At 26.5% G+C, this 25,064-nt stretch overlaps 1 protein-coding gene across 2 annotated transcripts in view; it reads right to left on the bottom strand.

Moving 5' to 3' along the window:
• Window positions 1-25,064, bottom strand: part of LOC135922837 (uncharacterized) — a 128,557-nt gene that overhangs the window by 9,489 nt on the left and 94,004 nt on the right. For both annotated transcript variants that reach the window (XM_065457324.1, XM_065457325.1), the window contains 11 exons: window positions 24,446-24,517; window positions 24,167-24,238; window positions 23,938-24,104; window positions 15,917-16,550; window positions 12,270-12,435; window positions 11,933-12,112; window positions 11,692-11,786; window positions 8,269-8,456; window positions 7,834-8,144; window positions 6,642-7,005; window positions 1,276-1,398 (listed from right to left, as the gene is read on the bottom strand). In XM_065457324.1, the coding sequence (XP_065313396.1) occupies window positions 1,276-1,398; window positions 6,642-7,005; window positions 7,834-8,144; window positions 8,269-8,456; window positions 11,692-11,786; window positions 11,933-12,112; window positions 12,270-12,435; window positions 15,917-16,550; window positions 23,938-24,104; window positions 24,167-24,238; window positions 24,446-24,517 (2,372 nt within the window). The remainder of the gene's footprint in view (window positions 1-1,275; window positions 1,399-6,641; window positions 7,006-7,833; window positions 8,145-8,268; window positions 8,457-11,691; window positions 11,787-11,932; window positions 12,113-12,269; window positions 12,436-15,916; window positions 16,551-23,937; window positions 24,105-24,166; window positions 24,239-24,445; window positions 24,518-25,064) is intronic.

Genomic DNA, 25,064 nt, shown 5'->3' with positions numbered 1-25,064 from the left:
TTCCAAAATATCGGATCGGGCCGATACCTATAGAACCCGATCCGATCCTTTTACTTTTCTTTTTTTTGTTATTTTATATTATCTATATTTATTTTACATTATAAAAAATTTAAAAAAATTTTTTTTTTAAACAATGCAATGCAAATGCACAAAACCCTCTAAATTTTATTTCTTTTTTAAAATAGATTTATAGTATTATAAAAGTTTTTTATAAAAATAGAAAGGAACACCCAAAGTTGTATTTATTTTCAATCTTTTTAAATAATAACGCCAATTTTATTATTTATACTTTAAATAAACGAATTTTTTTAAATATAAATATGGTATCTGAATTATGGAAATATTTTACAAAAGACAAAGATAATTTTGCAAAATGCGTTATCATCTGAGTCTGCCTTTAATTACATCAGAGGATATAGATAGTCTATTTCGTAGAAGCTTATTGCCAGAAAATCTATAGGCTCTCATTTTTATTTAAAAAAATCGAATATATTATAATTTTATATATTAAATATTACAATTTTATAATTCATACCAACATAAAATGGATATATTATTAAATATATATTTTTTTAATTTTAGTCTTAAATGTAGAAATGAAAAAATTAAATTAAATGCATAATTCGATTTTTTGCATAAAAAATATTGATTTCTTTTACATTTGGTTCAATGGGGGGTGGTGAAAAATAAGTATAAATATCGGATCGGTTTTGAAGCAATATCGGAAAATATCAGATCGGATCGGTGAAAAATATGTGGATTAGCACAGCCCTACTCTTTAATATGTTTTTATGTTATAGGAGGAAAGTATTGTAAGATATTGAGTTATACCATCCAAACTTCTAATGATAGATCTACCTTTTTTAAGAAATAAAAAAACTTTTTATAGGATGGGAAGTATTATTTCATCTTCTATATCTCTAAATAACATTTTTTTCTTCCTATTAATAGTCTGATCAAATTATATTTTAAAAGAAAAGATACGTTAAAATGAACAGTAAAAATTTATAACAGCTTGGCCTAAGCATTTAATATAATTTATAATTAAATAATGCATTAAATAATATAAATATTATTTCATTGTATATAATACAAAGCATTATTTTAAAACAATTTATGCATAAAATAAGCTAGATCCAGCTCATTTAGTTTAATAAACTAGAAGCGCTGACTCGGTATCAGCTAAAAAAAAGCGGTATCGGCGAATCTATGGTTATAAATCACAATTTATAAATTAGATAGGAATAGATAAGAAATAAGTAATTAAATATTTACAATTAGTGGAGGACGTATCCCAATAAACAGGTTGATCGTATAATGAAGCCCCTAAGCACTTAAACACCACGGTAAATGGGTTATAGCTCACGTTTGAATAACCGTTTAAATTTTCTTTATTGCCTACATATTGTTTAAAATTGTTAAGATAGATGAGATAGCTGATTTAAAAGGAAATCAAAAATATTTCCTATTACTTTGAATTTTAATATTTTTTATAAGAAATCTGAAAAGCCCGGCCCGCTGGCAGGGAAATTTTAAAAAATCAACGGACCGAGTTATTCGTGCATAAAAAAATTCGGTAGGGCTATTTATATTTAAAATATCTGGCAGGGCCTCGCAAATTTCTGATTTTTCTTAAAATTCTAATAGGCCAGATCTCTAATTCGTAAGATTCCCTCTAAAATAATAAGCCGTAGAATAGACAAGCCCATGAGTACACTCCTAAAATTTCATCAACTTGAGTTTTAAATCAAAAACCACTCTAAGGCGGCCTTCCATGCCATCCATAACGTTTATGTGAGACAGGGAGGGGGTAGGAGCCATTTGTCTACAGTGAAAGGTAGGCACCTAAGGGGAGGTAGAATAAAGTAAAAACAAATACTACCTACTTGTATATTTAAGGCAAAAATAACGGGTACATGATATATATTCTTTTGATATTAAAAGTTAAAAATTTTTTATTGCATCACTTTTTTGCATTACTATCAAATTGTCAATAGATATACATCTTAATAAGCAGGGATTAGGAATAGATTAAATTTCCGTCGTCATTAATTTATAACCTTTATAAAAAAATGGTAAAATTCGATAATCTCTTCTAATAATTTAAATTATCTTCTTTAAGTCTTTATATTGAAGTTCTGATAGTATAAATTTTATTATATTAAAAATTTTAAAATTAATTTATATTTTTTTCAAATATCTACGGAGGTCGACAAAAGTTTTGCATAAAAAAATAGGCCAGCCCGTTTTTTATATTCTTGGATCGAATCCGGTTTTAAAAATTTTACGATCCGAGCCTGCAGCTGATATTTTAATAATTTTCCAATATTTTTTATCTTCTCTTTAAACAAAATTATACAAACTCTTGACCCGAGTTTGGGGAAAAAATGGTTCGATGTTTTAAATGTTTTAGATTCATATAAATGCGAGAAAAAATATCTTGAACTCAGGTTGGGTTTAAAACTTTAAAATTTTTTTTACTAAACTACATTTTTTAAAAGTAAAATTTTAATTAAAAGAAACTATTATCAAAAAATATTACTAAAATAATAATTTAATACACTATTTTTAGAACAATTATCTTATTAGTCATATAAGGTCCAATTTGAATTTATAATTAGCTTAGAAAGGTTATCTCCACTTTATTATAATATTTTTCGTTACATATTTTATCATTTTTTCTTTTTAATAATAGAGAATTTATTCTACAGTTTTTTTCCATCAAGTTTTCTTTCTGCAGTTTTTAGGTCGAATTTTTTCAGACTTTTTTTCTAGGAGCATAAAACATGTTGAATATGAAAGAATAGCATTATATTTAATTCTTGATATTTAACTCAAAGATTTAATTCTCACAATTTAATCGACTATATAATGATTTAGTCGTTAAAAGTGTAAAGGAACAAATATATCATTTTGAACTCTAAAGGATCCTAACGAGGGAGGCAGAAACTAACAGATAGTATCCAAGGTCAATGGAAATTACCATATAAAATTTATAAAGAAAACCGAAAAAATATTGGCAATATTTACTTAAAGTTATAAATATCAACCTCAAATGACCTTTAATAAATACTCATTTAAATCATAAAATCCTTGAATGTAGAAAAAAATAATCGAACTTATGAGATTGTGTCGAACATTGCCTTTTATAAAGGAATTTCATATTGTTTAATGTAACTTGGTTTGTATGACAAATTAAAATGGTGTGCAACTAGCTGATTTATATTGATCGACATTTAAATGAATGAATTGCCATTAAACGATTTTAAAATTAATATAAAATTTTTATTTGTGATAACACAGAAATAATCTTTATCTACATCAATTCTTTAGTCATAGGCGTAGACAGGGGCCTTCAGAAATACATCACTTTTTGTGAGTAGTTAAAAAATATCCTCCTTAGCCCCCTTCCAACCCCCTGCCCCCCAAAAATGTATATATAAACAATAATTTGAAAGAAAGATTGTAAAATTTAAAAAATTTTTATACTAAAACTATTGACTATATTTAATATTTTTGGGAAAAAAAAATTACATATAAAAAAGACTTACTTATTCTTTGATATCATCGCTTACTTGTAGTAAATTAGAAATTATATTTATAATTGAATGATTTTATATATAAATATATTTTAATATTGATATAGTAAAAATTAGTGCTGTAAAATAACGTAAAAAGTATCGTCGTTACTAACGTAGTTACCTTTTTTGAAGAAAAGGAACGCCATTCATTACCTTTTTCTAGAGGTAACGAGTAACGGTAACGAGTTTCTTTTTTTGAGTAACAGTAATGCAAAACGTTACTTTAAATTTTTCCTTAAAAAATATTATAAAAAGAAAAACATATTTTATTGTACTATAATACCTTTATTTATTTATAAATAATTTAAGCTGAGTGTTTAATTCATATCAACCACCCCTTCATTTTTATTTTGAATTCTCGTTGTTAAATTTTCAGTTGAATGTTAATCTAATTAATATTCAATCAAAATTCATGGTAAATGCTAATAATAATATTATTATTCTATTTTATAATTTATTTTAAGAATATTATGTCCAAATACTTACTTCTTCAGATGAAGATGATTTAACCCTTCCCTGGCCCCAATTTAACATTTTTACACCAATAAAGAAAATTAAGGGTACAAAGCCTACATTTTGTAAATGTAAATTATGTCCCAAAATATTTCAACCTCAATGTCCAGCAGTTCAAACTTAAAAAAGCATATGAAGGTAAAAAGATGAATTAATATTTTAATTATTTTAAACATTACTTTATTAATAGAATATTAAATCATAAGTATAAAATAACCATGAAAAGAAGTATTCTTTCATAATATTTTGAAAAGCTTAATCATGAAATTAAAATATAAGCAATTAAACACCCGCTATTTAAATTGGATTGGCCCTGGATAAAATTATAGGTCAACAAAGGAAGAGTGCTGGAACTTATTTTCAGTGAGAAAAGATCTTAATAAAGAAAGAGCAGACTTAATTCATTTATCCAACCCACATACCAGAATATTTTCTGATAAAGATTAATTTTTTGATGAGAAAATGAATTAAGATCCTTTGAAGATGATCTATTAAGCTTTTTTCAAAATTAAGATAATTCTTCAAATATTCTAAATAAATTCCCCGAATTAAAATTTTTGTTTATTAAATATAATAAATTATCTCATCCCCCACGCCAATTGAACATGTGTTTAGCCCGGCGAAAGCTGTATTGAGAAATAAGAGCTCTTGTTTGTCGGATCAAAATTTTGAAAATCAATTTTTGCTAAAAAAAAATTAAAAAATTGTTACAAAAAGATGTTATATTATATATATTATTTTTATATAATTTTATTTATAGTATAATTATATATATGAAAATTTTTTTTATAAAATGATCTTATCTTATTATATATTCTTTTTGTATAATTTTATTTATAGTATAATTATATATATGAAAATTTTTTTTATAAAATGATCTTATCTTATTATATATTCTTTTTGTATAATTTTATTTATATTATATATTGTAGAAAAAAATAAATATTTTTTTTGTATATAATATTTAATTTTTTAAGTAACGAGTAACCCGTTACTTTTTTGAATAGTCAGTAATGCGCGTTCCCTTTTTATAAAGATAACGAGCAAAGGTAACGTGTTCCCTTTTTTCAGACGCAACGAGTAATGGTAACACGTTTCTTTTTTGTAGTAACGTTTACAGCACTATTAAAAATACATATGTTTATAATGTAATATATTATGAATTATTAAATATTTGAATGATTTTACATATATATTTTAATATTGATATAATAAAAAAACATATGTGTGTTTTTAATGTATTATATTATGAATTAAGGCATTGGTTAATTATATTTTATAATAATTTTATATGTTATAATATAATATCTGGTTAAGGTGTAGCTACCTAACATTTATGGAGATATTATCATTATCTTTTTGTATATATCTTCTCCCATGAGTGCATTTTGACTGGTGTTTGTATTATGGATAAACGAAAGAATCAATATAACAAATAAATTGGTAATAAATATCGTACATTTTAATAATAATAAGTGTTCTTATTAAAATTACCGCTTATCCTATAAAATTATTTTATAGCTATATAAAGGCTTAAGAAATCGGGCAGAAACCCGGTCAAAAGTGGGGTCTGGAGGGCCCCCCATAAATTTATTAAATGCCCCTCCCCCCCACTTAGGAAAATTCTGGTTACGCCTTTATGCTTAGTGTAGCAATTTCTTAAGATTTTGTAGAATATCTTCCTCTTTTGGCCTAGCCTTATTTGCAAGCAAGCTTGGACTTGAATAAGTTTAAAAATTAGTTTTTCATTTTAATTACTTTATAGTAAATTTGTTATTGTTAAAATTTACACTTAAAAAGAAATATTAGTTATATATTTGATTATTATTTGCTGGGTTATAAATATAAGATAATGAAAAATCTAATAATATAATAATTTTAAAGTATATAGGAAAGGGCACTAAATAATTTAAAATAAGTGTTAATATTATCAAAAGGTATATGTTAGTAAAACATAAAGTAATTTTAAATCAAGTGTATTTTTTTCCTCACCCTGCTATTTTTGCTATAAATTATAATATATCTTTCACAAGCAACAAGATTTATTAGGATTAATTCTGGGTATTATTTGCAGGATTTATTTAATTATCATAATTATAGAAGGTAAAACGTCAGTCAGGGATGTTACATATTTCTTTTTCCAAAATCATCATAACTAAAGGCGCTTGATTAGACCCTCCTTTCATAAATTTATATGTAAAAAATAATATAATGAAACTAGTGTTGTTAAACGGCTCGATTTGAGTCGATTTTTAAAAATGGTTAACTCAATACCTCTTAACAACAATAAATGAAAGTATATCATAATATTTTAATTTAAAAAAATCAGATAGCGAAAGTCAATCAAAATCATAATTTATACCATAAATATAATATACCCATTTAAAAACAAATACCATAAATATTTCCAAAAAGAGCCTCGGTAGTATTAATAAAAATAAATTGAAAGGGATAGGGTTGAAAAGTCATCGATTTGATGGAAATACAAATAAATGAACAAAATACAAAGTATTATAAAACTAAATATTAAAACTTTTGAAAACATACCTATTTTAATGATAATAACAGGCGTAGTTATAGCCGGCCTAATTGAGGGTCCCATTTTTATATTATTTAGATTGTAGACTCTTCCATAGTTGTATATAGATTTATTAAAATCATCGTTATAGACAAATATATTGGATTTTTTGTAGATAACTATAGTTATGGTAGAAAGCAATTCATCTGAAAAGGTAGTTTCAATATTATTTAAGTTTGTAGTTTTGTCTTGTATAAATATGTTATGGCTAAAAGCCGATATCGATGAGTTGGATTTAAAAGATTCCAAGTTATGAACAACATTTATATTAGATGATTTTTTCGATCCTGGATTAATGGACTCCTTAGGAATACGAATCATGGCTTGAATATACTGTAATAACATATATTAATCGAATTTAACGAAGATAATTTTTATATATGTTACCACCAATTTTATTTCTAAATGTTAGGATATTCTAATGTTAATTCTATACAGTAGGTTATCTCTATAAATATAAATATTTAGGCTTCGAATTTAAATTCTTAGACTTTATATTATAGATTTAAAAGTTAGTACTAAAATTTAAAATTTAATCATAATCTAAATAGGTCCAGAGGTATGAAAATTATATAAAATATTATTAGACTCTTTGGTTGCCCCTTTTATATTCTTTCATTCATAGGCGTAGCCGGGAGGGGGGAGGGGCAAAGGGAAATTTTCCTGTTGCCGTAAATATTATCTTAAGCTAATAATAAATTTCCTCCTACACACCCGCCACTCCCAATAAAATCTATATAAAATATGATTATTAAGAAGAATTTGAAAGAAAAATTAGCAAAAATTAATAACTTTTAAAAATATTAACTATAATACAAATAAAAAATTAGCATAAGTTAATACTTTTTTAAAATATCAAATAAAAAAAGTGAAAACCTAAAATAATTTTTATAAAAATCGAATAAAAAGGCCAATAAGGGACCTAAAGTTCCCCGGTAAAATTTATGGGAAAACTCACCTAATCTTGCCCCCCCCCCATCAAAATCCTGGCTATACCTATGCTTTCATTGTTATGTTTCATAGCTTCTTTAAAGATAGCCTGGAAAAAATTATGTTTTTCGAATTATTTCTGTTTTACTATTCAATTTGTGATCGTAACAACCTAAGAGTCATAACTTATTTGGATTTATGCTATATAATATACTAATCATCACAATTTACCTCCCTATAATCGTTTTTGCTTTCGGAAGATATCTCCATAAACATGCGTTCCGTCAATATCCCTGAAAGATGAGGGGAAAAACTTTGTTTGTAACGATAATCATCATAACTATTTTCATAAATATTGGCTGTGGAGGCCTGGTCAGCATAGCACGAGAAAGAATTAGGGCCAGAATACGAATTCAAGATTTTGGATATGTGATGATTAATGGAAGGGCTGTATTTATTGGCCGAAGAGTGAGATGAATACGGGTATTGTAGGGTAGGCTTGAAGGATTCGTTTGCTAGGTTTTCATAAATTTCGTCTAAATCTATAGTACAATTATAACAAAATGAATTGAATTTTAAATCGAATATAACTTTACTACACTATATAGAACGGTACTTATAGAAATTAATCAAGAGATTATAATTAAAAAATAATTAATAAATAACCTGTAAAATTTTTATGATCCTTACGAAAATCGGTATTTATAGAGTTCGGCGTTTGATAGGCAACGCATGTCATTCCGTAGAAAAATGAAGGTTTGACAATAAAATTTTGAAATATAACGTTTGGTGTGTATATAAATGTTTCTTGGGCTGACAAAAGACTTATGATTTCGTCCATTAATTTCATTATTCTTTATTGATTGTATAAAGAAATGAGAAACCATTTGAATTTCCAAAATTATAAAAATTAATAAATTAGGCCATTCTGTAAAAAAACAAGCAACATCAGAATTATCTTCCTGGAACAGCCTGACTTTTTTTTATAATTCGAGTTATTTGGTAATGTATTATAATTTAAATATTAATTTAGCTTAAATAAACAATTAATTTTGGCAGAATTTATTGGCCGAATTCGTGTATTAATTTGTTTCAAAAAATCTTGAAACTCAAAAAGAAAATGGGTGCCAAGGAAAAAAATATGGTAGTATATAATTAGAAATCACTATATGGTTATCAAAAATTATTATTTAATTCAAGAAAATTGAAATTTTAAATCTTACCATATTCAAATATAGAACATGGCACAAAGGTAGATTATTTTTTAACAAAAGAACCAGAAGATGATTAAATTTTCTATATATTAAGAATCAAAAGCAAATAACGAGGTCAATAAATATACCAATATTAGAGATTGGCGCAGGGAAATAATAAAACATCGAGTTAGGTGGTGACAAATAACATGAAATGAATAGGGCTTAAAACTGAAAATGTTCATTATCTTGAAAGTAGGATAAATTGGATTTGAAGGCCACAGGCTTGCTAATACCCTAAGGAACCCTGCTAAGAAGACATACCCGTCCGAAACAAATATATTTCGCAATTAAGAAAGTAACTCCAGCAAAATCTTGCCTTTCGCCTCAACGTGGCAGGAGAGTTGCAACGTATATTCACAAGAAAGTTTAAAAGAATCTCTGTCATTCAGGCATAAAATAGCGTTCTTGATATATGTTGTATCCAAGAAACACGATGGTAAAGGTATGGTACAAAAACAAAAAGGTGATAAGCATGAAACGATAAAAATTATAAGAGTCGTATAAGGAACAGTCTGGAGTTGGAATATTCATTCAAGAAAAATGGATTAATAATGTCATTTGATGCCCTAATAATTAATAATAGAATACAAGTTTGTTATTAGTTGCTGCGAAAAGTTATTCTCACGAATTTAATACCGTTAATACATTTGCGCAAACATATTACAGCGAACATATTATAGAAAATGCTTTAGCGCTAATGTATTAACGCGAAAGCGTTATCGCTAATGTGTTGTAGCAAATGCATTTCAGCGATTGCATTATCACGAAAATATTATAGCAAATGCATTAGCGCTAATGTATTAACGCGAAAGAGTTATCGCTAATATGATGTAGCGAATGCATTATCGCGAAAATATTAGAGCGAATGCAATAGCGCGAATGTATTATCGTGAATGCATTATCGTAAATTACCTCCGTTGCAATATCGAGAATGCAGTCTGATAATTATAAACCTAGAAAGACTGAGTGGAACCTGAAAATGGGGCTAAAATTGGGCATGGGTCTGAAAATAATTTTTTTTAAAATTGGGTTAGGGTTTTTCATTTATTTTCACTCCAAATATATAAAAAAGATTATAAGCAATAAAATAGAGTGTTTGCTCTAGGTTTAGGGTAAAGGATTTTATATTATTTAGTCGTTTAAATATGCGTATAATTATTTTTCATTAAGACAGGACAAGCTCAGGTCCAAAATAAAAATTTAGCCGAGATCGGGTGTAAGAATTAATAAAAATTTTGAATAAAAATTACAAGGCGTTAACAAGTCTTATTTTAAACATTGAACCGAACAGATAATTGATCCTCGAAAAGAATTTTTATTATTCTTTGACAAAATGTACTTTAGTTAGCGATGGATTTAAAACTTAATTTTATTAATTCGTTATTTTGACACAGTATGGATATAAAACATCTATCAAAGCACATGGATAAAATTGACTACAAGTGTTAATAATATTAATTTCTCACTTCAAAAAAATTGACGGTCATTTTTAAATGAATATTTATGTCTTAAAATTAAAATGACTGCGATTAATGCCAAGAAATTTCAAACGTAAAAAATCCTACCCTCCTTCTATTGGGTGTTATTTTTAAAATATAATTCAAGTAATAAAAAATGAATCCTTGAAAATAAAATAAATATAGTAAAGTTGAGCGTTAAATTTTGGAAATGGGGAAAAATTAAATAGGGGGAACCCAGGGTTGGTCGGCACAAGAATCTTGTCAGTTCAGCGAATTTTATTTTAAAATTAGAAATATTTAAATACAAATTAAATAACGTAATAGCATCTTATAATATGTATATTTGAGACAAAAAAATATTTTATTTCCTTCAGCTATTTAAAAAATTTTATGATAAATTGTATTTTTTATGTAAAAATTAAAATGTTTTTAGACCACAATATTAAGCGACATAAATATATAAAGAGTTTAAAAATAATAAAATTAAAAATATTTGAAAAGTAAAACCCCCTATTTTCATTTCAAGTTTCATAATCATCATGTTTAAATATATTTCTTGAAGGTATTACATATTAGTAAGTAGTGCTAATAGAATCAGGGCAAGGATCAATTAAATCATAAAAATATGATATATTATAACATATTTATATAATATTATAAAATAAGTATTCTGTCTACTATTATATATTTTAATCAAATATTAAAATGCAATAGAATTAGGATAAAATATAAAAAATTATTAAATTTTACACATTTTCTAAATTCAAAAAAGGTCATATTATATCATTTTTACATATTATATGCAAATGGTATATTATATTAATAAAACATTGCTCATGAAAATAATGGAATAATTATCCAATAGAAAACTTAATAAAAATTGAATCCACAAACTCGAGTTTGAGACTTGTTGGGGCAAGATTTCCTTTTTACTATAATCAATCTTGAGAAAAAAGTATAAATATTAAAGGTATTTATTAATGTATAAGTTTATGTAAGTGTTTAGGCTATCTCGTGGTATTTAATAAAATTATACAAGTTATTTTCAGACCTATGATGATTTTGACAAATATTGTGCCGACTAACCTTGACCCTACTACTGGATGAAAGTTTATGTTAATCATGAGATCAAAAAATTTATTAAAGATTATTTATCGGGTGGGTAAAAATTTTAGCGTTTTGAAATCGTTATAATACTAGAACGCTTCATTCGTTTTTTTAAATCAAACTTCCTATTTTATCATGTATCTTAATATTCTCAAACTTTTTTAAATTTTATCAAGTAGATTAACCGATTATAGAATGAATGCATATTTGTGTGTAGTTAAAAAAAAAGATATTATCATTACTGTTTTTAAAAGAATAGATCTTACTTGGAAGAAGAATTATTTCTAGTTAAAGCGCTTGATAATAGGTTTGCGGGTAAATCCATTATAGAACTAATAATTTGGACTACAAATTGAGCTGACTGATCATTTATTTTTATCGATTATAAATAATAAAACAATGGATAATAAGATACCTTATATGACAATACAAAAATATAAAACGAATATATGATATATTTTTTTTAGAATTCATCCCATTAAAGAGTCATTGTCTTAAAAATAAAACCTTTTCTGATCTGGAAGATATAATGTAGGGTACTATTTTTTCTAGCGTATCGACGATGTAAATAAGATCGATTTGTTGAATAATCTCGGAGGTATTTGTTTGACCATATTTATTTTTGAACACCAAATGGTAGATTCTTTTCAAATTATCGGAGCGTCGAAAAGGATTACTCATGTCTGACTAAAGTTATTTTATAAAATTATACGTTTTATTATATATTATAATTGTGCCAGTAGCGAAGCCAATAAATTTCTCGAAATGCGAAAAATATCTTTAAAGTGCCAAAAAAACATAAGGTCCTATCCTTGAAAATAGTTTGTTTGGAATGTATTATTACCTTCGAAAGAGTAAGCAACTCACGCGTTGTAGGATCCGAATAAAAACACGAAAGAGAATTTGGTTCTTCCCAGGAACTGTTCAAATTACAATGTCGAATAGCTTTACCCATAAAATTCGCATTATCATTACCATGAGCTTGGCCAAATTTATCATTCGTCAAATTACTAGTATAAATTATTAAACGTTGACATAAGAATTATTGGGTTAGATTTAGAGGTCTGCAAACAGACTGGGGGGGGGGGGTAAACTAGGTGAGGCAGTATTTTGCAGACTTCTTTTATAAATTTATTTTAGCTATAATAACTATGATATTAAAAAATATAACTGCATTCTCTTAATAAAATTTTAAATGGAATTTCTAATTTATGAATAGAAAGCTCTTATAAAATTTGGTTTTTTAAGTATTGGGAAAATAAATATAAATGTATTATGGATGGCATGATTAAATCAAATATTTTAAATAAAAATTACTATTTAAATAAACACGATTTAAATTTATTCTCTTTTGTTAAAATAAAAACACTTATTTGATAATTCTTTAATAAACTCAAAACTATTCTTAAAGCGAACTGCATAAACTTGAATTGCAGTTTGCTTCAAGAGAGCTTTCTTAGGCTCATCCTTCCTGTTATACACTTCAATTAAAAATAGTTTCTTTTTTATCCTTCGTAGGTTTTGTCTTCAATACATAAAAAATTAAATTAATTTTTCTTTTTTTGTTACCCTTCTTTTGTTTTAAAATTATACTTACATAAATAATTTATTTTTGATTAATTTTGGTAATAATTTTGATTTAAAGTTTTTTTTTGAGTAAATTATTTATGCCTCTTACAAGATCCCAGATAGACAAACTCTCTACTGGTCAAACTGTTACTGAAGCTCCGACACTTTAATTGGCGCCCTGGGGGTACAGACCATTAAACATCAAAGAATATTCGGCATCGTATCAACCCTTGTGTAATTATTTACACCGGTTTCATTTGCAAACAATGAATATAACGGATGATGTAGAGAAAGGAATACTATTCCTCACTTATTGCGAACCAACACTTTTTGCAAAACTAAAGTATATATTTTCTCCGGATGCAATTGAAAACCAAGGATTCCTAAAAATCAACGATTCGATCGTAAAATTGACGGAGCCTCCAAATCAAGCCCGCTACCGATTAAGAAATAGATTCCAAGATATAAACGAAAGTGTAACTCAGTACCCGGAAACCCTGGTCGAAATCGCCCACAATTGCGATTTAAAAGAGAGTCACGATTTGTTCTTGTCAACGCAAAATCAAATACGACTAAACACAAATTATTATCGCTAGCTCCAACCCAATTCCAAGATTATATTGAAACTGCCAAAACCGAAGAAATAATGGAATCTTGATCAACTACTTCAAAAAAAATTATGATAATATACAAAACCCAAATACTGCTACGCATCAATATCATTATCCCACCAACAATTCATCGCATTGGCCCCCTTATAACCAAAACATACCATACCAAGCCCCTAAATGTTATAATAGTGGACGACTAGGGCATGTGGAACGAAAATGTCTAAAGGAACGAGCTTATCCAGTTAGAAACACAAACTCCACCTTACAACACGAACCAAACAAACCCATTACGAATAATGCAGTACATGCTATAGAGCAGTTCGAGACCATTCCTACAGATCATCAAACAATAAATTAGTTAACCATGGAAGTTAACCCTATTAAAGATCATTTTGCCCATCTCACATCCCTAACCAATAACCAGGTTGAACAAAACACCATAACCGAAGCTTATCAAACCTCCATAACTATAAAATGCATAACATGGAAATCGATACTGGTTCACCCATATCCATCCTAGGATGGAATATTTATAAAAGATATTTTAACGACTTTCCGTTATCCACCTCAATAAAATATGTGAAATCTTATTCCGGACACCGAATTCCTATTTGAGGTACCATAAAGACCGGTGTAAAACACAACATACATTCTTCATTCATAACCTTATTAATAACCGATATGGACAGCAAGTCAATTTTAGGGCTGGGATATCATAGCAATCTTCCCCTCAATCTTGTTGAATATACCGACAAAACCCAAACAAGAAATACAAAGCTTCAATGATAAATAAATAAAGAAAAAAACCATCCCCTGAAGAATAAAATGGCGAACTTTAAATTTCGTTTTTTTTATCATTTTTTTATATATAACCCTCCCCCCTCTTTTGTCTATTTAGGGTAGGAGGAGGTGTGAAATAATTTTGTTTGTTAATAGTTTAGTTATATTTAATTTTTTTAGAGGCCTTTTTATTTTTGGTAGTTTAGATATGTATTTTTTGTGTGGCATTAGGTTTTGCAGAGTTAGTTTTATCTTGATAAATAGTTTTATTTTCTTTTTGGGCGTTTCGGAACTCTAAGTAGTAAAGATTTTTTTTAGCGTAGTCGAGACCGGGATCATCCCTTCCCTCCCCGTTGCCTATTTTGGGAGGGAGGAGTGTTATACGCTTCAATTAAAAATAGTTTCTTTTATCCTTCGTAGGTTTTTTTTTTCAATACATAAAAAATTAAATAAAGTTTTACTTTTTTTGTTACCCTTCTTTTGTTTTAAATACATATAAATTTAAATAAAGTTTTTTCTTTTGTTTTGAATTAAGTACATTTAAGATTAACATATGGTTTTTGTGTTTTCTTTACTTTTGGAGTCCTTAGTAGGGTGTTCGGCAAATATAAGTTAAATATTTAGGTCCGGGAGATCGCCCTGCGTCCAGAGGTATATTTAGAGTTCCGGAAAGTTTGAGAGGGAGGGGGGGGGTAGGTTATATCCCTAATTATGTAAGATAAAACTAAAACAACTCCTTTTTGCAAAAACGTTCTTTTTTTTACTTTGCGCCAATTTTATTTTATAATTGCGCGTTTTATTTTCCCTATAAAAGGGACAAATTTTTATACTTATATATAATTTATTTTTTGTTTTAAAATTATACTTACCAAATATAATTTATTTTTGATTAATTTTAGTTATAAATTTCATTTAAAGTTTTTTTTTTGAATAAATTATTTATGCCTCTTACAAGATCCCAGATAGACGAACTCTCTACCGGTCAAACTGTTACTGAAGCCCCGACCCTTCACTTCCTCTTAATTTCTTCTCTATAAATTATTTATGCCTCTTACAAGATCCCAGATAGACGAACTCTCTACCGGTCAAACTGTTACTGAAGCCCCGACCCTTCACTTCCTCTTAATTTCTTCTCTATTTTTTCTTAATTCGTTTTTTTATATAATATTTCGTATGTAAATTTTATATAAGTCAAATTATTAATTTTGTCTAGGATAAAAAATATTTTTTACATTATAAATGATTTTATATTTTGTGTTAATTAATATTGACAAGCTTCTCGTCCATCTTTGATTTTAATTATGAAATATTTAGGTAATTTTTATTTTAATGTGTTTAAATAATAAATAAAAGAAGGTAGGTTTATCATATACACACAATATAGATTAATAAAAGAGTAATAGAAATATCTCATAAAGATAATTGATTGATGAAGTTCCCATATAACGAATAAAAATATACAAGCATGATCAAAAGAAATTAATACAACATATTTAAAAACAGATATCCATTTTTTTTAATAATTTTTCACCTTCCGGCACTCCCATGGGGACAGTCAACTGCCACACTTCCACCTCTCAATATTTTAGGCCAAACGAATATTCCCTTAGCATTCTTAGTTACTTCAGTTAGGCAATAATTACTTTCTCCCGTAGAAACCACGTCAATTCTCAGGTTTAAGGAAGTACTAATAAGCTCTTTTCCATTCCCAAATTTGTCTTTCGTTGTATCTTTTTCGTCCAGGCGAGTAGCTTTACAAGAGTATGTACCAGTGTGGTAGGTTTCCGAGACACTTGAGATGTAAAGATTCGATACCACGATTATGCGAGAAAAATGTATATTATTTCCTGAATTCAAACTATTCGTATTGTTTTCAAAAATATGGTTGGGTCTCTTGCTGTTATATTTCGATTCTAAGATTTTATCGGGCTTGTATATCCAGTTGGTATCGTTATTTATTATATAATTCCAAGCCACTTGCGAAAGGGAATAAGGCACTGTCAGCCCGTCTATAAACCATTCTAACTTTAGTTTATTGATAGAAGGGCCAGTTTGCTCAAAGATGTCATCAACAAGTGTGCATGTGAGATTAAGGGCGTCGCCAGAGAATAGGAGCTGAGGGGTAGATGGATATATGGTAAAGAGGCTGAACTCCGGGGGCCAATCTTGAAGGATAATTTAAATTTTAAATTATTTATACTTGAAAAATTTGTCATATCGAACTAAATATATTGAGATGATATGAATTAAAAAGAGATTTCTATTAACTTAAATAAACATTATATTAAATGCTATAAATACAAAATCAATAGAAGGAAATAACTAATGTACCATACCAGACTCCCGTTCAGAATAGCGAATTTAATTTAAAAATCATCATCTGATTGATATTCGGATAAGGTTTTTTTTGTCGCCAATTTATGAAACTCATTCTATTCGAAGTGTACAATTAACATGTAACTAATAAGGGTCTAAATTGTTTTCAATAAATACCAGAAAAATCTCCCCTATATCTTAATTACATATAATAAGTAATTAAAGATTTTCGGAATATTTTTATTATATCGCAAAATTATTAATTGTTGCAAAAATTGTCACCCAAAAATACAACGTTGCCAATATTTTCGCTATTATATTCTGAGCGCTAAATTTTGTAACTCATAAAACAATTCCATAATTTATTGATAGATTGGTAATCGGATAGAAATGTCCCAGGCAAAAATAACCAAATGGGAAGAAAAATTAAAATGGACATATTTTGTCTAAGATAGATTTCTTAAAGCTGAATATGGGAGGGTTCAGGCGCGTAACTAATGGGGGGGGGGATTCCCCCCCCCATGGCAAATTCATAAATATCATTTTAAGCTAATAAAAACTTTACCCCCCCCCCTCCCCAAATCAAAATTTTACAAATATTTGAATATCAATTTCCCAACATATTATTCAAAAATATTAATAAAATGGAAAAAATTTTAGTTAAAGAGATTGAAATCAAACGATAATTTATTTTATTATTATATATATTTATTTTATTAAATTCAAAATTATTAGTGAGTTAGAATTAATAAGTATTTTTAATAATATTATAATTATTAATAAATATCTATAATTTTTTAAATATTTTTCATTTTTACTTCCATTTTGTAGAACAGAAGAAATAGAAATACAAAAGTTAAATAAGGCTGAGCATGAAAAAAAGTAATGTGTCGCCAGAAGCGATATCATTATTGAATTCAATTGATCAATCAGAGTTTATCATTGCTGCTAGTTGCATCAATAAATTATTTTTAGCTCACTACTTTGTAGAAATTTACAAAAACCAAATTTAGATTTGGTTCAGGTTATTGATTTGGCGGAAAATATATATGAACAGGTAGATACAATAAGAATGAATGTAGATAAATATTTTCATAATATTTATCTAGACGTTGAATCGAAGGCTAAATTTTATGATATAACACTAATTAAACCTCGTCTAGCACCTAGGCCATTATTGAGATGTAAAATAAATATTGGCTCAACTGAAGAATATTATAAAATATCCATTTTCATCCCATTCTTAGATACTTTTTTATGGCAAATAAAAGTACAGTTTTAGATAAAAAACAAGTCTTTAGCAATCTTCAAGTTTTATTACCCAAAGATCCTTCTTCGTTTTCTAATGCCACTATTGGTAAAATTAAATATTTAGCAAAATTTTATTCCTATGAGATTGATACTGAAATAAATTTAATCAGTGAATTTGAATTGTGGTATAAATATTTACTACGTTTAGCTATTTTACCTGAGCATGCTATTGATGCGCTCAATCGGTGTAAAGAAACTTTGGCTCAATTTCCTAATATTTTGAAGTTGTTTTACATTCTTGCATGTTTGCCTATTACAATATGTACGAATGAAAGGACTTTTTCCAACTTGAGAAGGTTGAAAACATATTTACGAAGTACTGAATCTCGGCTAAATGGGTTAGCTTTGTTAAATATCCACAGAGATTTGGTTCCAACGACAAACGAAATTCTTGATGAATTGGCAACATTCCCACGAAAATTAAAAATCATATTATAATTATAGAAAATATTTTGTATAATATTGTATTTGATAAGAAGTTAAAAAAAAACTTGTTAATTTAATTATTTTCTAGTCAATATTTTATACACACTGCTATTAGTATTTTCAATAAAAAAATTATATTCTACTTATATTGTATGAGAATTTAAGCTGAGGCTAGTTTTTAAAGCAAATTTTATAAAAAAAAATGACATTACACATTATTTCAACTTTACATTTAAAAAAACTTTAATAAATATCAGAGACCTGCAGAGGTACCATTTGCACGGCCCGGCCCGGTTTTAAATTTTTTAGGCCCTGCCCGGCCCGGATTTAAAAATTTCAGGCCCGGCTCGGAATTTTTTAAAATTATATTCGACCTGGTATATACAAAAATTCACCTATGAGGTATTTTACCATATTTTTCAGCGAGTATTATCGCTTATTATTTAAAAAATACATGTAAAAAGCTAATACTTTGAGAATATTATATTGAATTTATAAAAATTATAAAACTGTTATTTATAAAAATGGATATTTTGAGCATATACTATATTTTATATTGCATTTATAAAAATAAAACTAATATTCATAAAAATGGTAATAATATTTTGAGAATATACTATATTTTATATTGCATTTAAAAAAAATAAAACTAATATTTAATTTATAAAAATGGAAAATATTTTGAGAATATAATATATTGTATTTAATTTACCATTTAATTTATAAAATAAAAATAAATCGCTATTTAAAAAAATGCATGTATAATAAATAGTATTTTGAAAATATAATCTAATTGCACAATATTAATTTATTTTATAATATAAATTTTTAACAAAAGAAGATAATTGTATTATATAATATTGTAAAAAAAAATAATGAAAAATGTTGGATTAAAAACTTTCATGACTCAAGGTAAATATAATAAATAAATGCAATAAATATTTGACAGTTTGCAAAGTAAAAAACCAGCATGATTGACGAAACCCTATACTCAAGAAAGATATTAAAAATTCACAAATTATCATGAAGAAAGAGAAGCATATCTATCTTTTCAGGTTGAAGATTACTTCTTCTTTCTTCAAGAATTCTCGTAGTGGAAAAATTCTGCTCACAGCTTGCACTTGAAGCAGGAATTGCCAATTTTGCTAAAATTGGAAATTCGCTTTGATGAACCGCCCACCACTCTAACAAATTATCCACTTTAAATGTTTCATCTATTTTTTTATTTATGTAATTATAATATTCATCATCGGTATTGACATATTACCTGAATTACCATCGCCCCATTTGTCATAAAACGATTCAGTTTGTTTAACAACAGTCGTAATTTGACTGGTCGATGGTATTTCATTTACTTCCTGAGCCTCTTGTAATTTAATATAATCTTTTATATAGTTTTCCGTCATCTTGCGATCTGTCCCTGACTATATATGTAATTGCTTGAATTTGGGACAGAGAAAAAGAGAAATAAAATGATACTTGTGTAAAACAAAATTTCAATTAAAAAATGCTTTATATTAAGTAAAATCAATTTTATTTTTTCTTTTTCGCTTTGAAAGGTATTACAAACTTCAAGAAGTGATATTCCTTTATTTGATTGTTTTGGTAAAATATATTCTAAAAATTTAGATATGAATTATAAAAAAATATATTAATAATACTTGAATATTGGGGCTTATTTAAGATATTCCTTTATTTGATTGTTTTGGTAAAATATGTTGTAAAAATTTAGATATGAATTATAAAAAAATATATTAATACTTTGAATAAATTTGCAGGTTAATAATTAGATCGAGGTGTTAGGTAGTGTTAACCATCACCCAATATTATATTAATCATAACTATAATATAATATAATCTTATAACCATTAACTCATAATGTAAAAATTTTTATAAAAAATATTAGGGCCCGGCCCGGGTTTAACAATCTTAGGCCGGGCCTGGCCCGGATATATTTTAAAAAAATTTTTTAGGGCCCGGCCCGGGTATATTCCGGCCCGGTCCGGGCCTAGGGCCGGGCCTGCAGGTCTCTGATAAATATAATATACCTAACTTGAAATAATAAAAAATAGGCTTGTAATATCCATAAGCAAGAATTAGTAAATAATATACAAAAATAGAAATATAATTATTATTAAAAATTCCCCCCCCCCCATAAGAAAATCCTGGATACGCCACTGGGAGGGTTAGTATATTTTCCTAAAACTAGGCTAAAGTCTGATATGGGTTAAAATTAGAATATATACGTCAATTCATTAATTTTTTTACTTGGTTTAAAATGTAGGAGGTAAAGATAGAGTTGTAGCCAAGGCAGCATGGCCATATATTTAATAAAACTTAATAAAAGTGTTGATTTTAATCAAATTTACTAATCTTATTAGAAATATTGAATTTTATTAACCAACTCTATTATATAACGTGTAAATAAATAGTTGCAATCAAAATTTATAGTTGTTAAAAGATACTTTTCAAATAGGACTAGATGCAGATACATCGTCGAAAAGGATTTATAGAAAGATATATCGTCTAAAAACATATCTAGATAATGATAAATTTTTAGGAATGTATCTGATTATATTGTTAAAATTCAAATTTCGAAGTGAGCTAAAAAAAAATTTATTGAGCTGATATATCACATCTGATATGTTTGTTATATTATTATTTAAAATTATTTATTTATAAAAAATTATTTTGTTTATCATATTTTAAATAGTCGCGTGATTTTATATATCACGTGTAGAACTCGTGATTTCTATGTCCCAAAAAAGTATAAAAGAGGCTAGATTTTATAATTATGATGACTTTTTAACATTTTTGTTTTTTGTAGTTATATATTTAGTTGGAGAATAAAATTTGGAGTTGAAAATTTATTAGTTTTAGAGTTGTGTTGCTAAATTGTGTAAGTTATTAAATAGCAGAGTTGGGCAGACCGCGAATACTTGTATTTATGATACAAGATCCTTTTGTATCTTATGCTCAGTATCTTTTTGATATTTTTAATAAGATACTAGTATCTATACCTAAGATCCTTTATTAGAATCTTGTATCTTCTTATTTATATTTTCTTGACAAAGGATACAGATACATATTCTTTTTAATATTCATGTTTAAAATTTTACATATCACAATATATATCTTAATTCTTCGAGAATCTTTTATTAATTTCCTTATTTTTTTTCTCCATATTTTAAATATGATGACAATCAAAATTAGCTGGAAAATTTACAACTCATATTAAGGTAAATACAGTGTTGTGCAGATTTAATTCAAAACATTTCCATATTTATTAATTTATTTGAAAATAAAATTATTTGACTTGCAAAAAATTGTTAAAATAACATATTTATATATTCTTATAATTTTTACAAGTTAAATAATTTTATTTACAAATGAATTAAAAAATATGGAAATGTTTTGAATTTGCACAACACTATAGATAAAAAAATAACAACACCCAAACGAAATAAGTTAAGATTATATTTTATATATAAATGCCACTCGATAGAATATCATTACCAATTTTATGTAATATTTTTTAATTTGTAGGATGATTAACACTCATGGTGGTGAAGAAAAAGGTAGTGAAATTTAAATTATAAAAAAATCATATACCAATTTTAAAATTTTATAAAAATAAAGACTCATGTAAAAAAATTTATATACAAAAAATGATAAAGGTTTAAATACAAATTTTGTTAAACATATTAAAGATTTATGTGTGGTTAAAAGGGGCACTATCTTAAAATTTAAGTTTCAATATTGTCTGCCTTTATTAAAAGCTGCCCAAGATAGTAAGGGCAAAATTTTTTAAGAAAACATCAATATCACATCCATATTTTAAGCACATATGGATTGAGTCAGATGATAAAAAAAAATCAAAATATAAATAAAAGAAGCCCTAAATATAGCTAGTATATAATCAAGCTCAAACTATAACACCAATAGAATTAACATCTAATAAAGAAAATGATGATTTTATCAGCTCAAATTGAAAGGTTATTTAGTTTTGGCACAATATTAAGTACGCCGAAAAGGCAAAGGTCTAATGATAAATTATTTAAAAAATTTGAGTATCTTATAAAATAATGAATCTATTTTAAATACTCTTTTCAAATTAATATTTCAACTCCCATTAAAAATACCAGTCTCCTTTCCCTATCTATGCTAAGAATGGGCTATTACTAATATTTAAATGCCAGATTATTATAATTAACTCATCATTAAATATTTTATTAATTATAGTAAATATTCATTCTTATTACATGCATATGTTATGTTCTTCACAAATAAATATAAAAACTTTATTTAATAAACTATTCTAATTTAATTGGTAATGATAATTTAAAAGTATCTAGTATTTAAAATACTCTAATTAGGCAAAAGATACAAGTATCTTTATCTTGTATCCTTTTGATATTTTGAAAAATATACTAGTATTTGTATCTAAGATTCATTTTTTCACAAGGAATCTGTATGTGTATCTAGATTCTTTTTCCGGACCTGCCCAACTCTGGTTGTACTACGGGTAGTTTTTATAGTATATAATTTTCACAATATCTATATACAATTATATAATTAAATGAATGATTATTCGATTTTAATAAATCACAGACGTACAGGCCTGAATCTAAGCTCGACCTAGGTATATGAGCCGGGCCGTATTTTTATTCCCGAGACGGGCCTAAATTTCTAAAATACCCGGTCGGCCATATATTTTAAAAACAAATATTTTAAATCGCCATTATTAACTATAAAATTAAAAATTAATAAAATATATTTTTAAAAAAATGGGCCGGATCGAAATTTTTTTTAAAAAAATCCGGCCCGGGCCGTGCAAATAGTACCTCTGCAGGTCTCTGATTCATCATATACAAAATATATAATTAAATGATAATGAATAATTGTTAAATTTAAAAAATAATACATTCTTAAAATTTATATCAATACATTATTTAAATTAATATAAATAAAATAAATTATATTATAAAATTTACTGTTTATATCATCCATTATGTAAAATAAAATTTGTCTGGTTTGTCTTTGTGATGAAATAAACTCGGACATTAATAAATGAATTTAATTCAAATATCATTATTTTTAATATAAAAAAAGCAAAATTAAATTATATCAAAATGTATCTAAAAATAAATACATATACCTTTAAATAGTATTTAGACACAGGTACCTATACTTTAATAAAAATTTATCTAGGCGGGTCTGTGTTTCAACTTACCCTGGCTTTTTCTAGTCCGGTTTTTTTTAAGGACAAATTCTAATAAACTTAAAATATTGAAAAAACTTAATTTTGTATTACATAACTAGACAAGTAGGAAATATAACTCAATATATTTGAGTTTTATGAATATAAAATTATTTCCAGTAACCCCAGTTATAAGATATAAAAATCTTAACATTAAAAAGTAAAATACTGCTATATAATACTATAATGGTTTTGAAATAATCAAAATGTAATATTTCTGTTTAATAATAAAGCCTTACTACAATGAAGCTCTTTCCGCTTTAATTTTTTAATCCTTTTGCCTTTTAGTGCTTTGGGATAATTACCACAGACAATGTTAGTAGGAATCTTGATCCGATTTCGAGATATCCAGCTAACAATCCACTTAAGTTTACAATCGCATATTAGATTATTGTTTGGTAGATTTCTTTATAAATGATGATCAATTATGCGATAGAAAGAATATTCAAAGTTAATAAAGTTATTTACATCCATTTTAAAGAGGGCAAGGCGTCAAATGTTCCTTTTAAAATTGTTTGAAAGTTGTTTCCCGCAAAATTCCTTAAAATATTTATTATTATAAAATTTTAGAGTTCAAATCGAATAAATTATCAAGTATATAATTTCATTTAATCAAATCTATCCTAATAAATAACAAATTATTATTTAAATCCATGATAAGAAATCACTTGAATTTATTTTTAAGCTATAACTCAAGATGTCATTTCTGGTGATATTTTATATGTAAATATAATATATTCAATTTACAATCTTTGTAGTTTTGGAAGTCCTGAGAACATTTTTCTACTTATTGCATGTATTTCATTATTAGAGAGGTCCCTTTATAATTTTTATTGTGTTTAAATATAATAAACTATAGACATTTCAGCAATAAAATTCGGGCTAAAACACTGACTTATTATTTAAAATTTGGGTCCGGAGAACAAAATTTTGATGCAATAGTCCATAATATTAAATTCAGTTTATAAATAAAATCATCTTAACTAACCAGGGATAAAGTAATATTATACCCTAAAGGCATCTTAAGTCAACCCAGAATTTTTTTTTAAATGCTTATTTTAATTAAGAATAAATATTTTGGACTAAAAATGCTTTAATATGTTATTTTAAGTAAAGCACGACTAATGTATAAATTAATTTATTTCTTATATTTTTAAAGATTTTCAGCCATCTGCAAATAACTCGTATAAATTTATTATTGGAACAAATATATAATAATTATCATGCTTTAATTTAATGAACATTAATTTAATTTGTTAAGATATGATATATAAAATATAAATGTCCGTTTAACTCCACCTTTCCCCCTGTGTCATATTTTTTATTGTATAAAGGTGACCTAAATTCCATAAAGGGGTCTATTAGA

This window comes from Gordionus sp. m RMFG-2023, chromosome 1 (assembly GCF_954871325.1).
Source record: "Gordionus sp. m RMFG-2023 chromosome 1, tfGorSpeb1-WG-v2, whole genome shotgun sequence".
NCBI classification, from domain to species: domain Eukaryota; kingdom Metazoa; phylum Nematomorpha; class Gordioida; order Chordodea; family Parachordodidae; genus Gordionus; species Gordionus sp. m RMFG-2023.
This window is presented reverse-complemented; position numbering and strand designations above follow the sequence as displayed.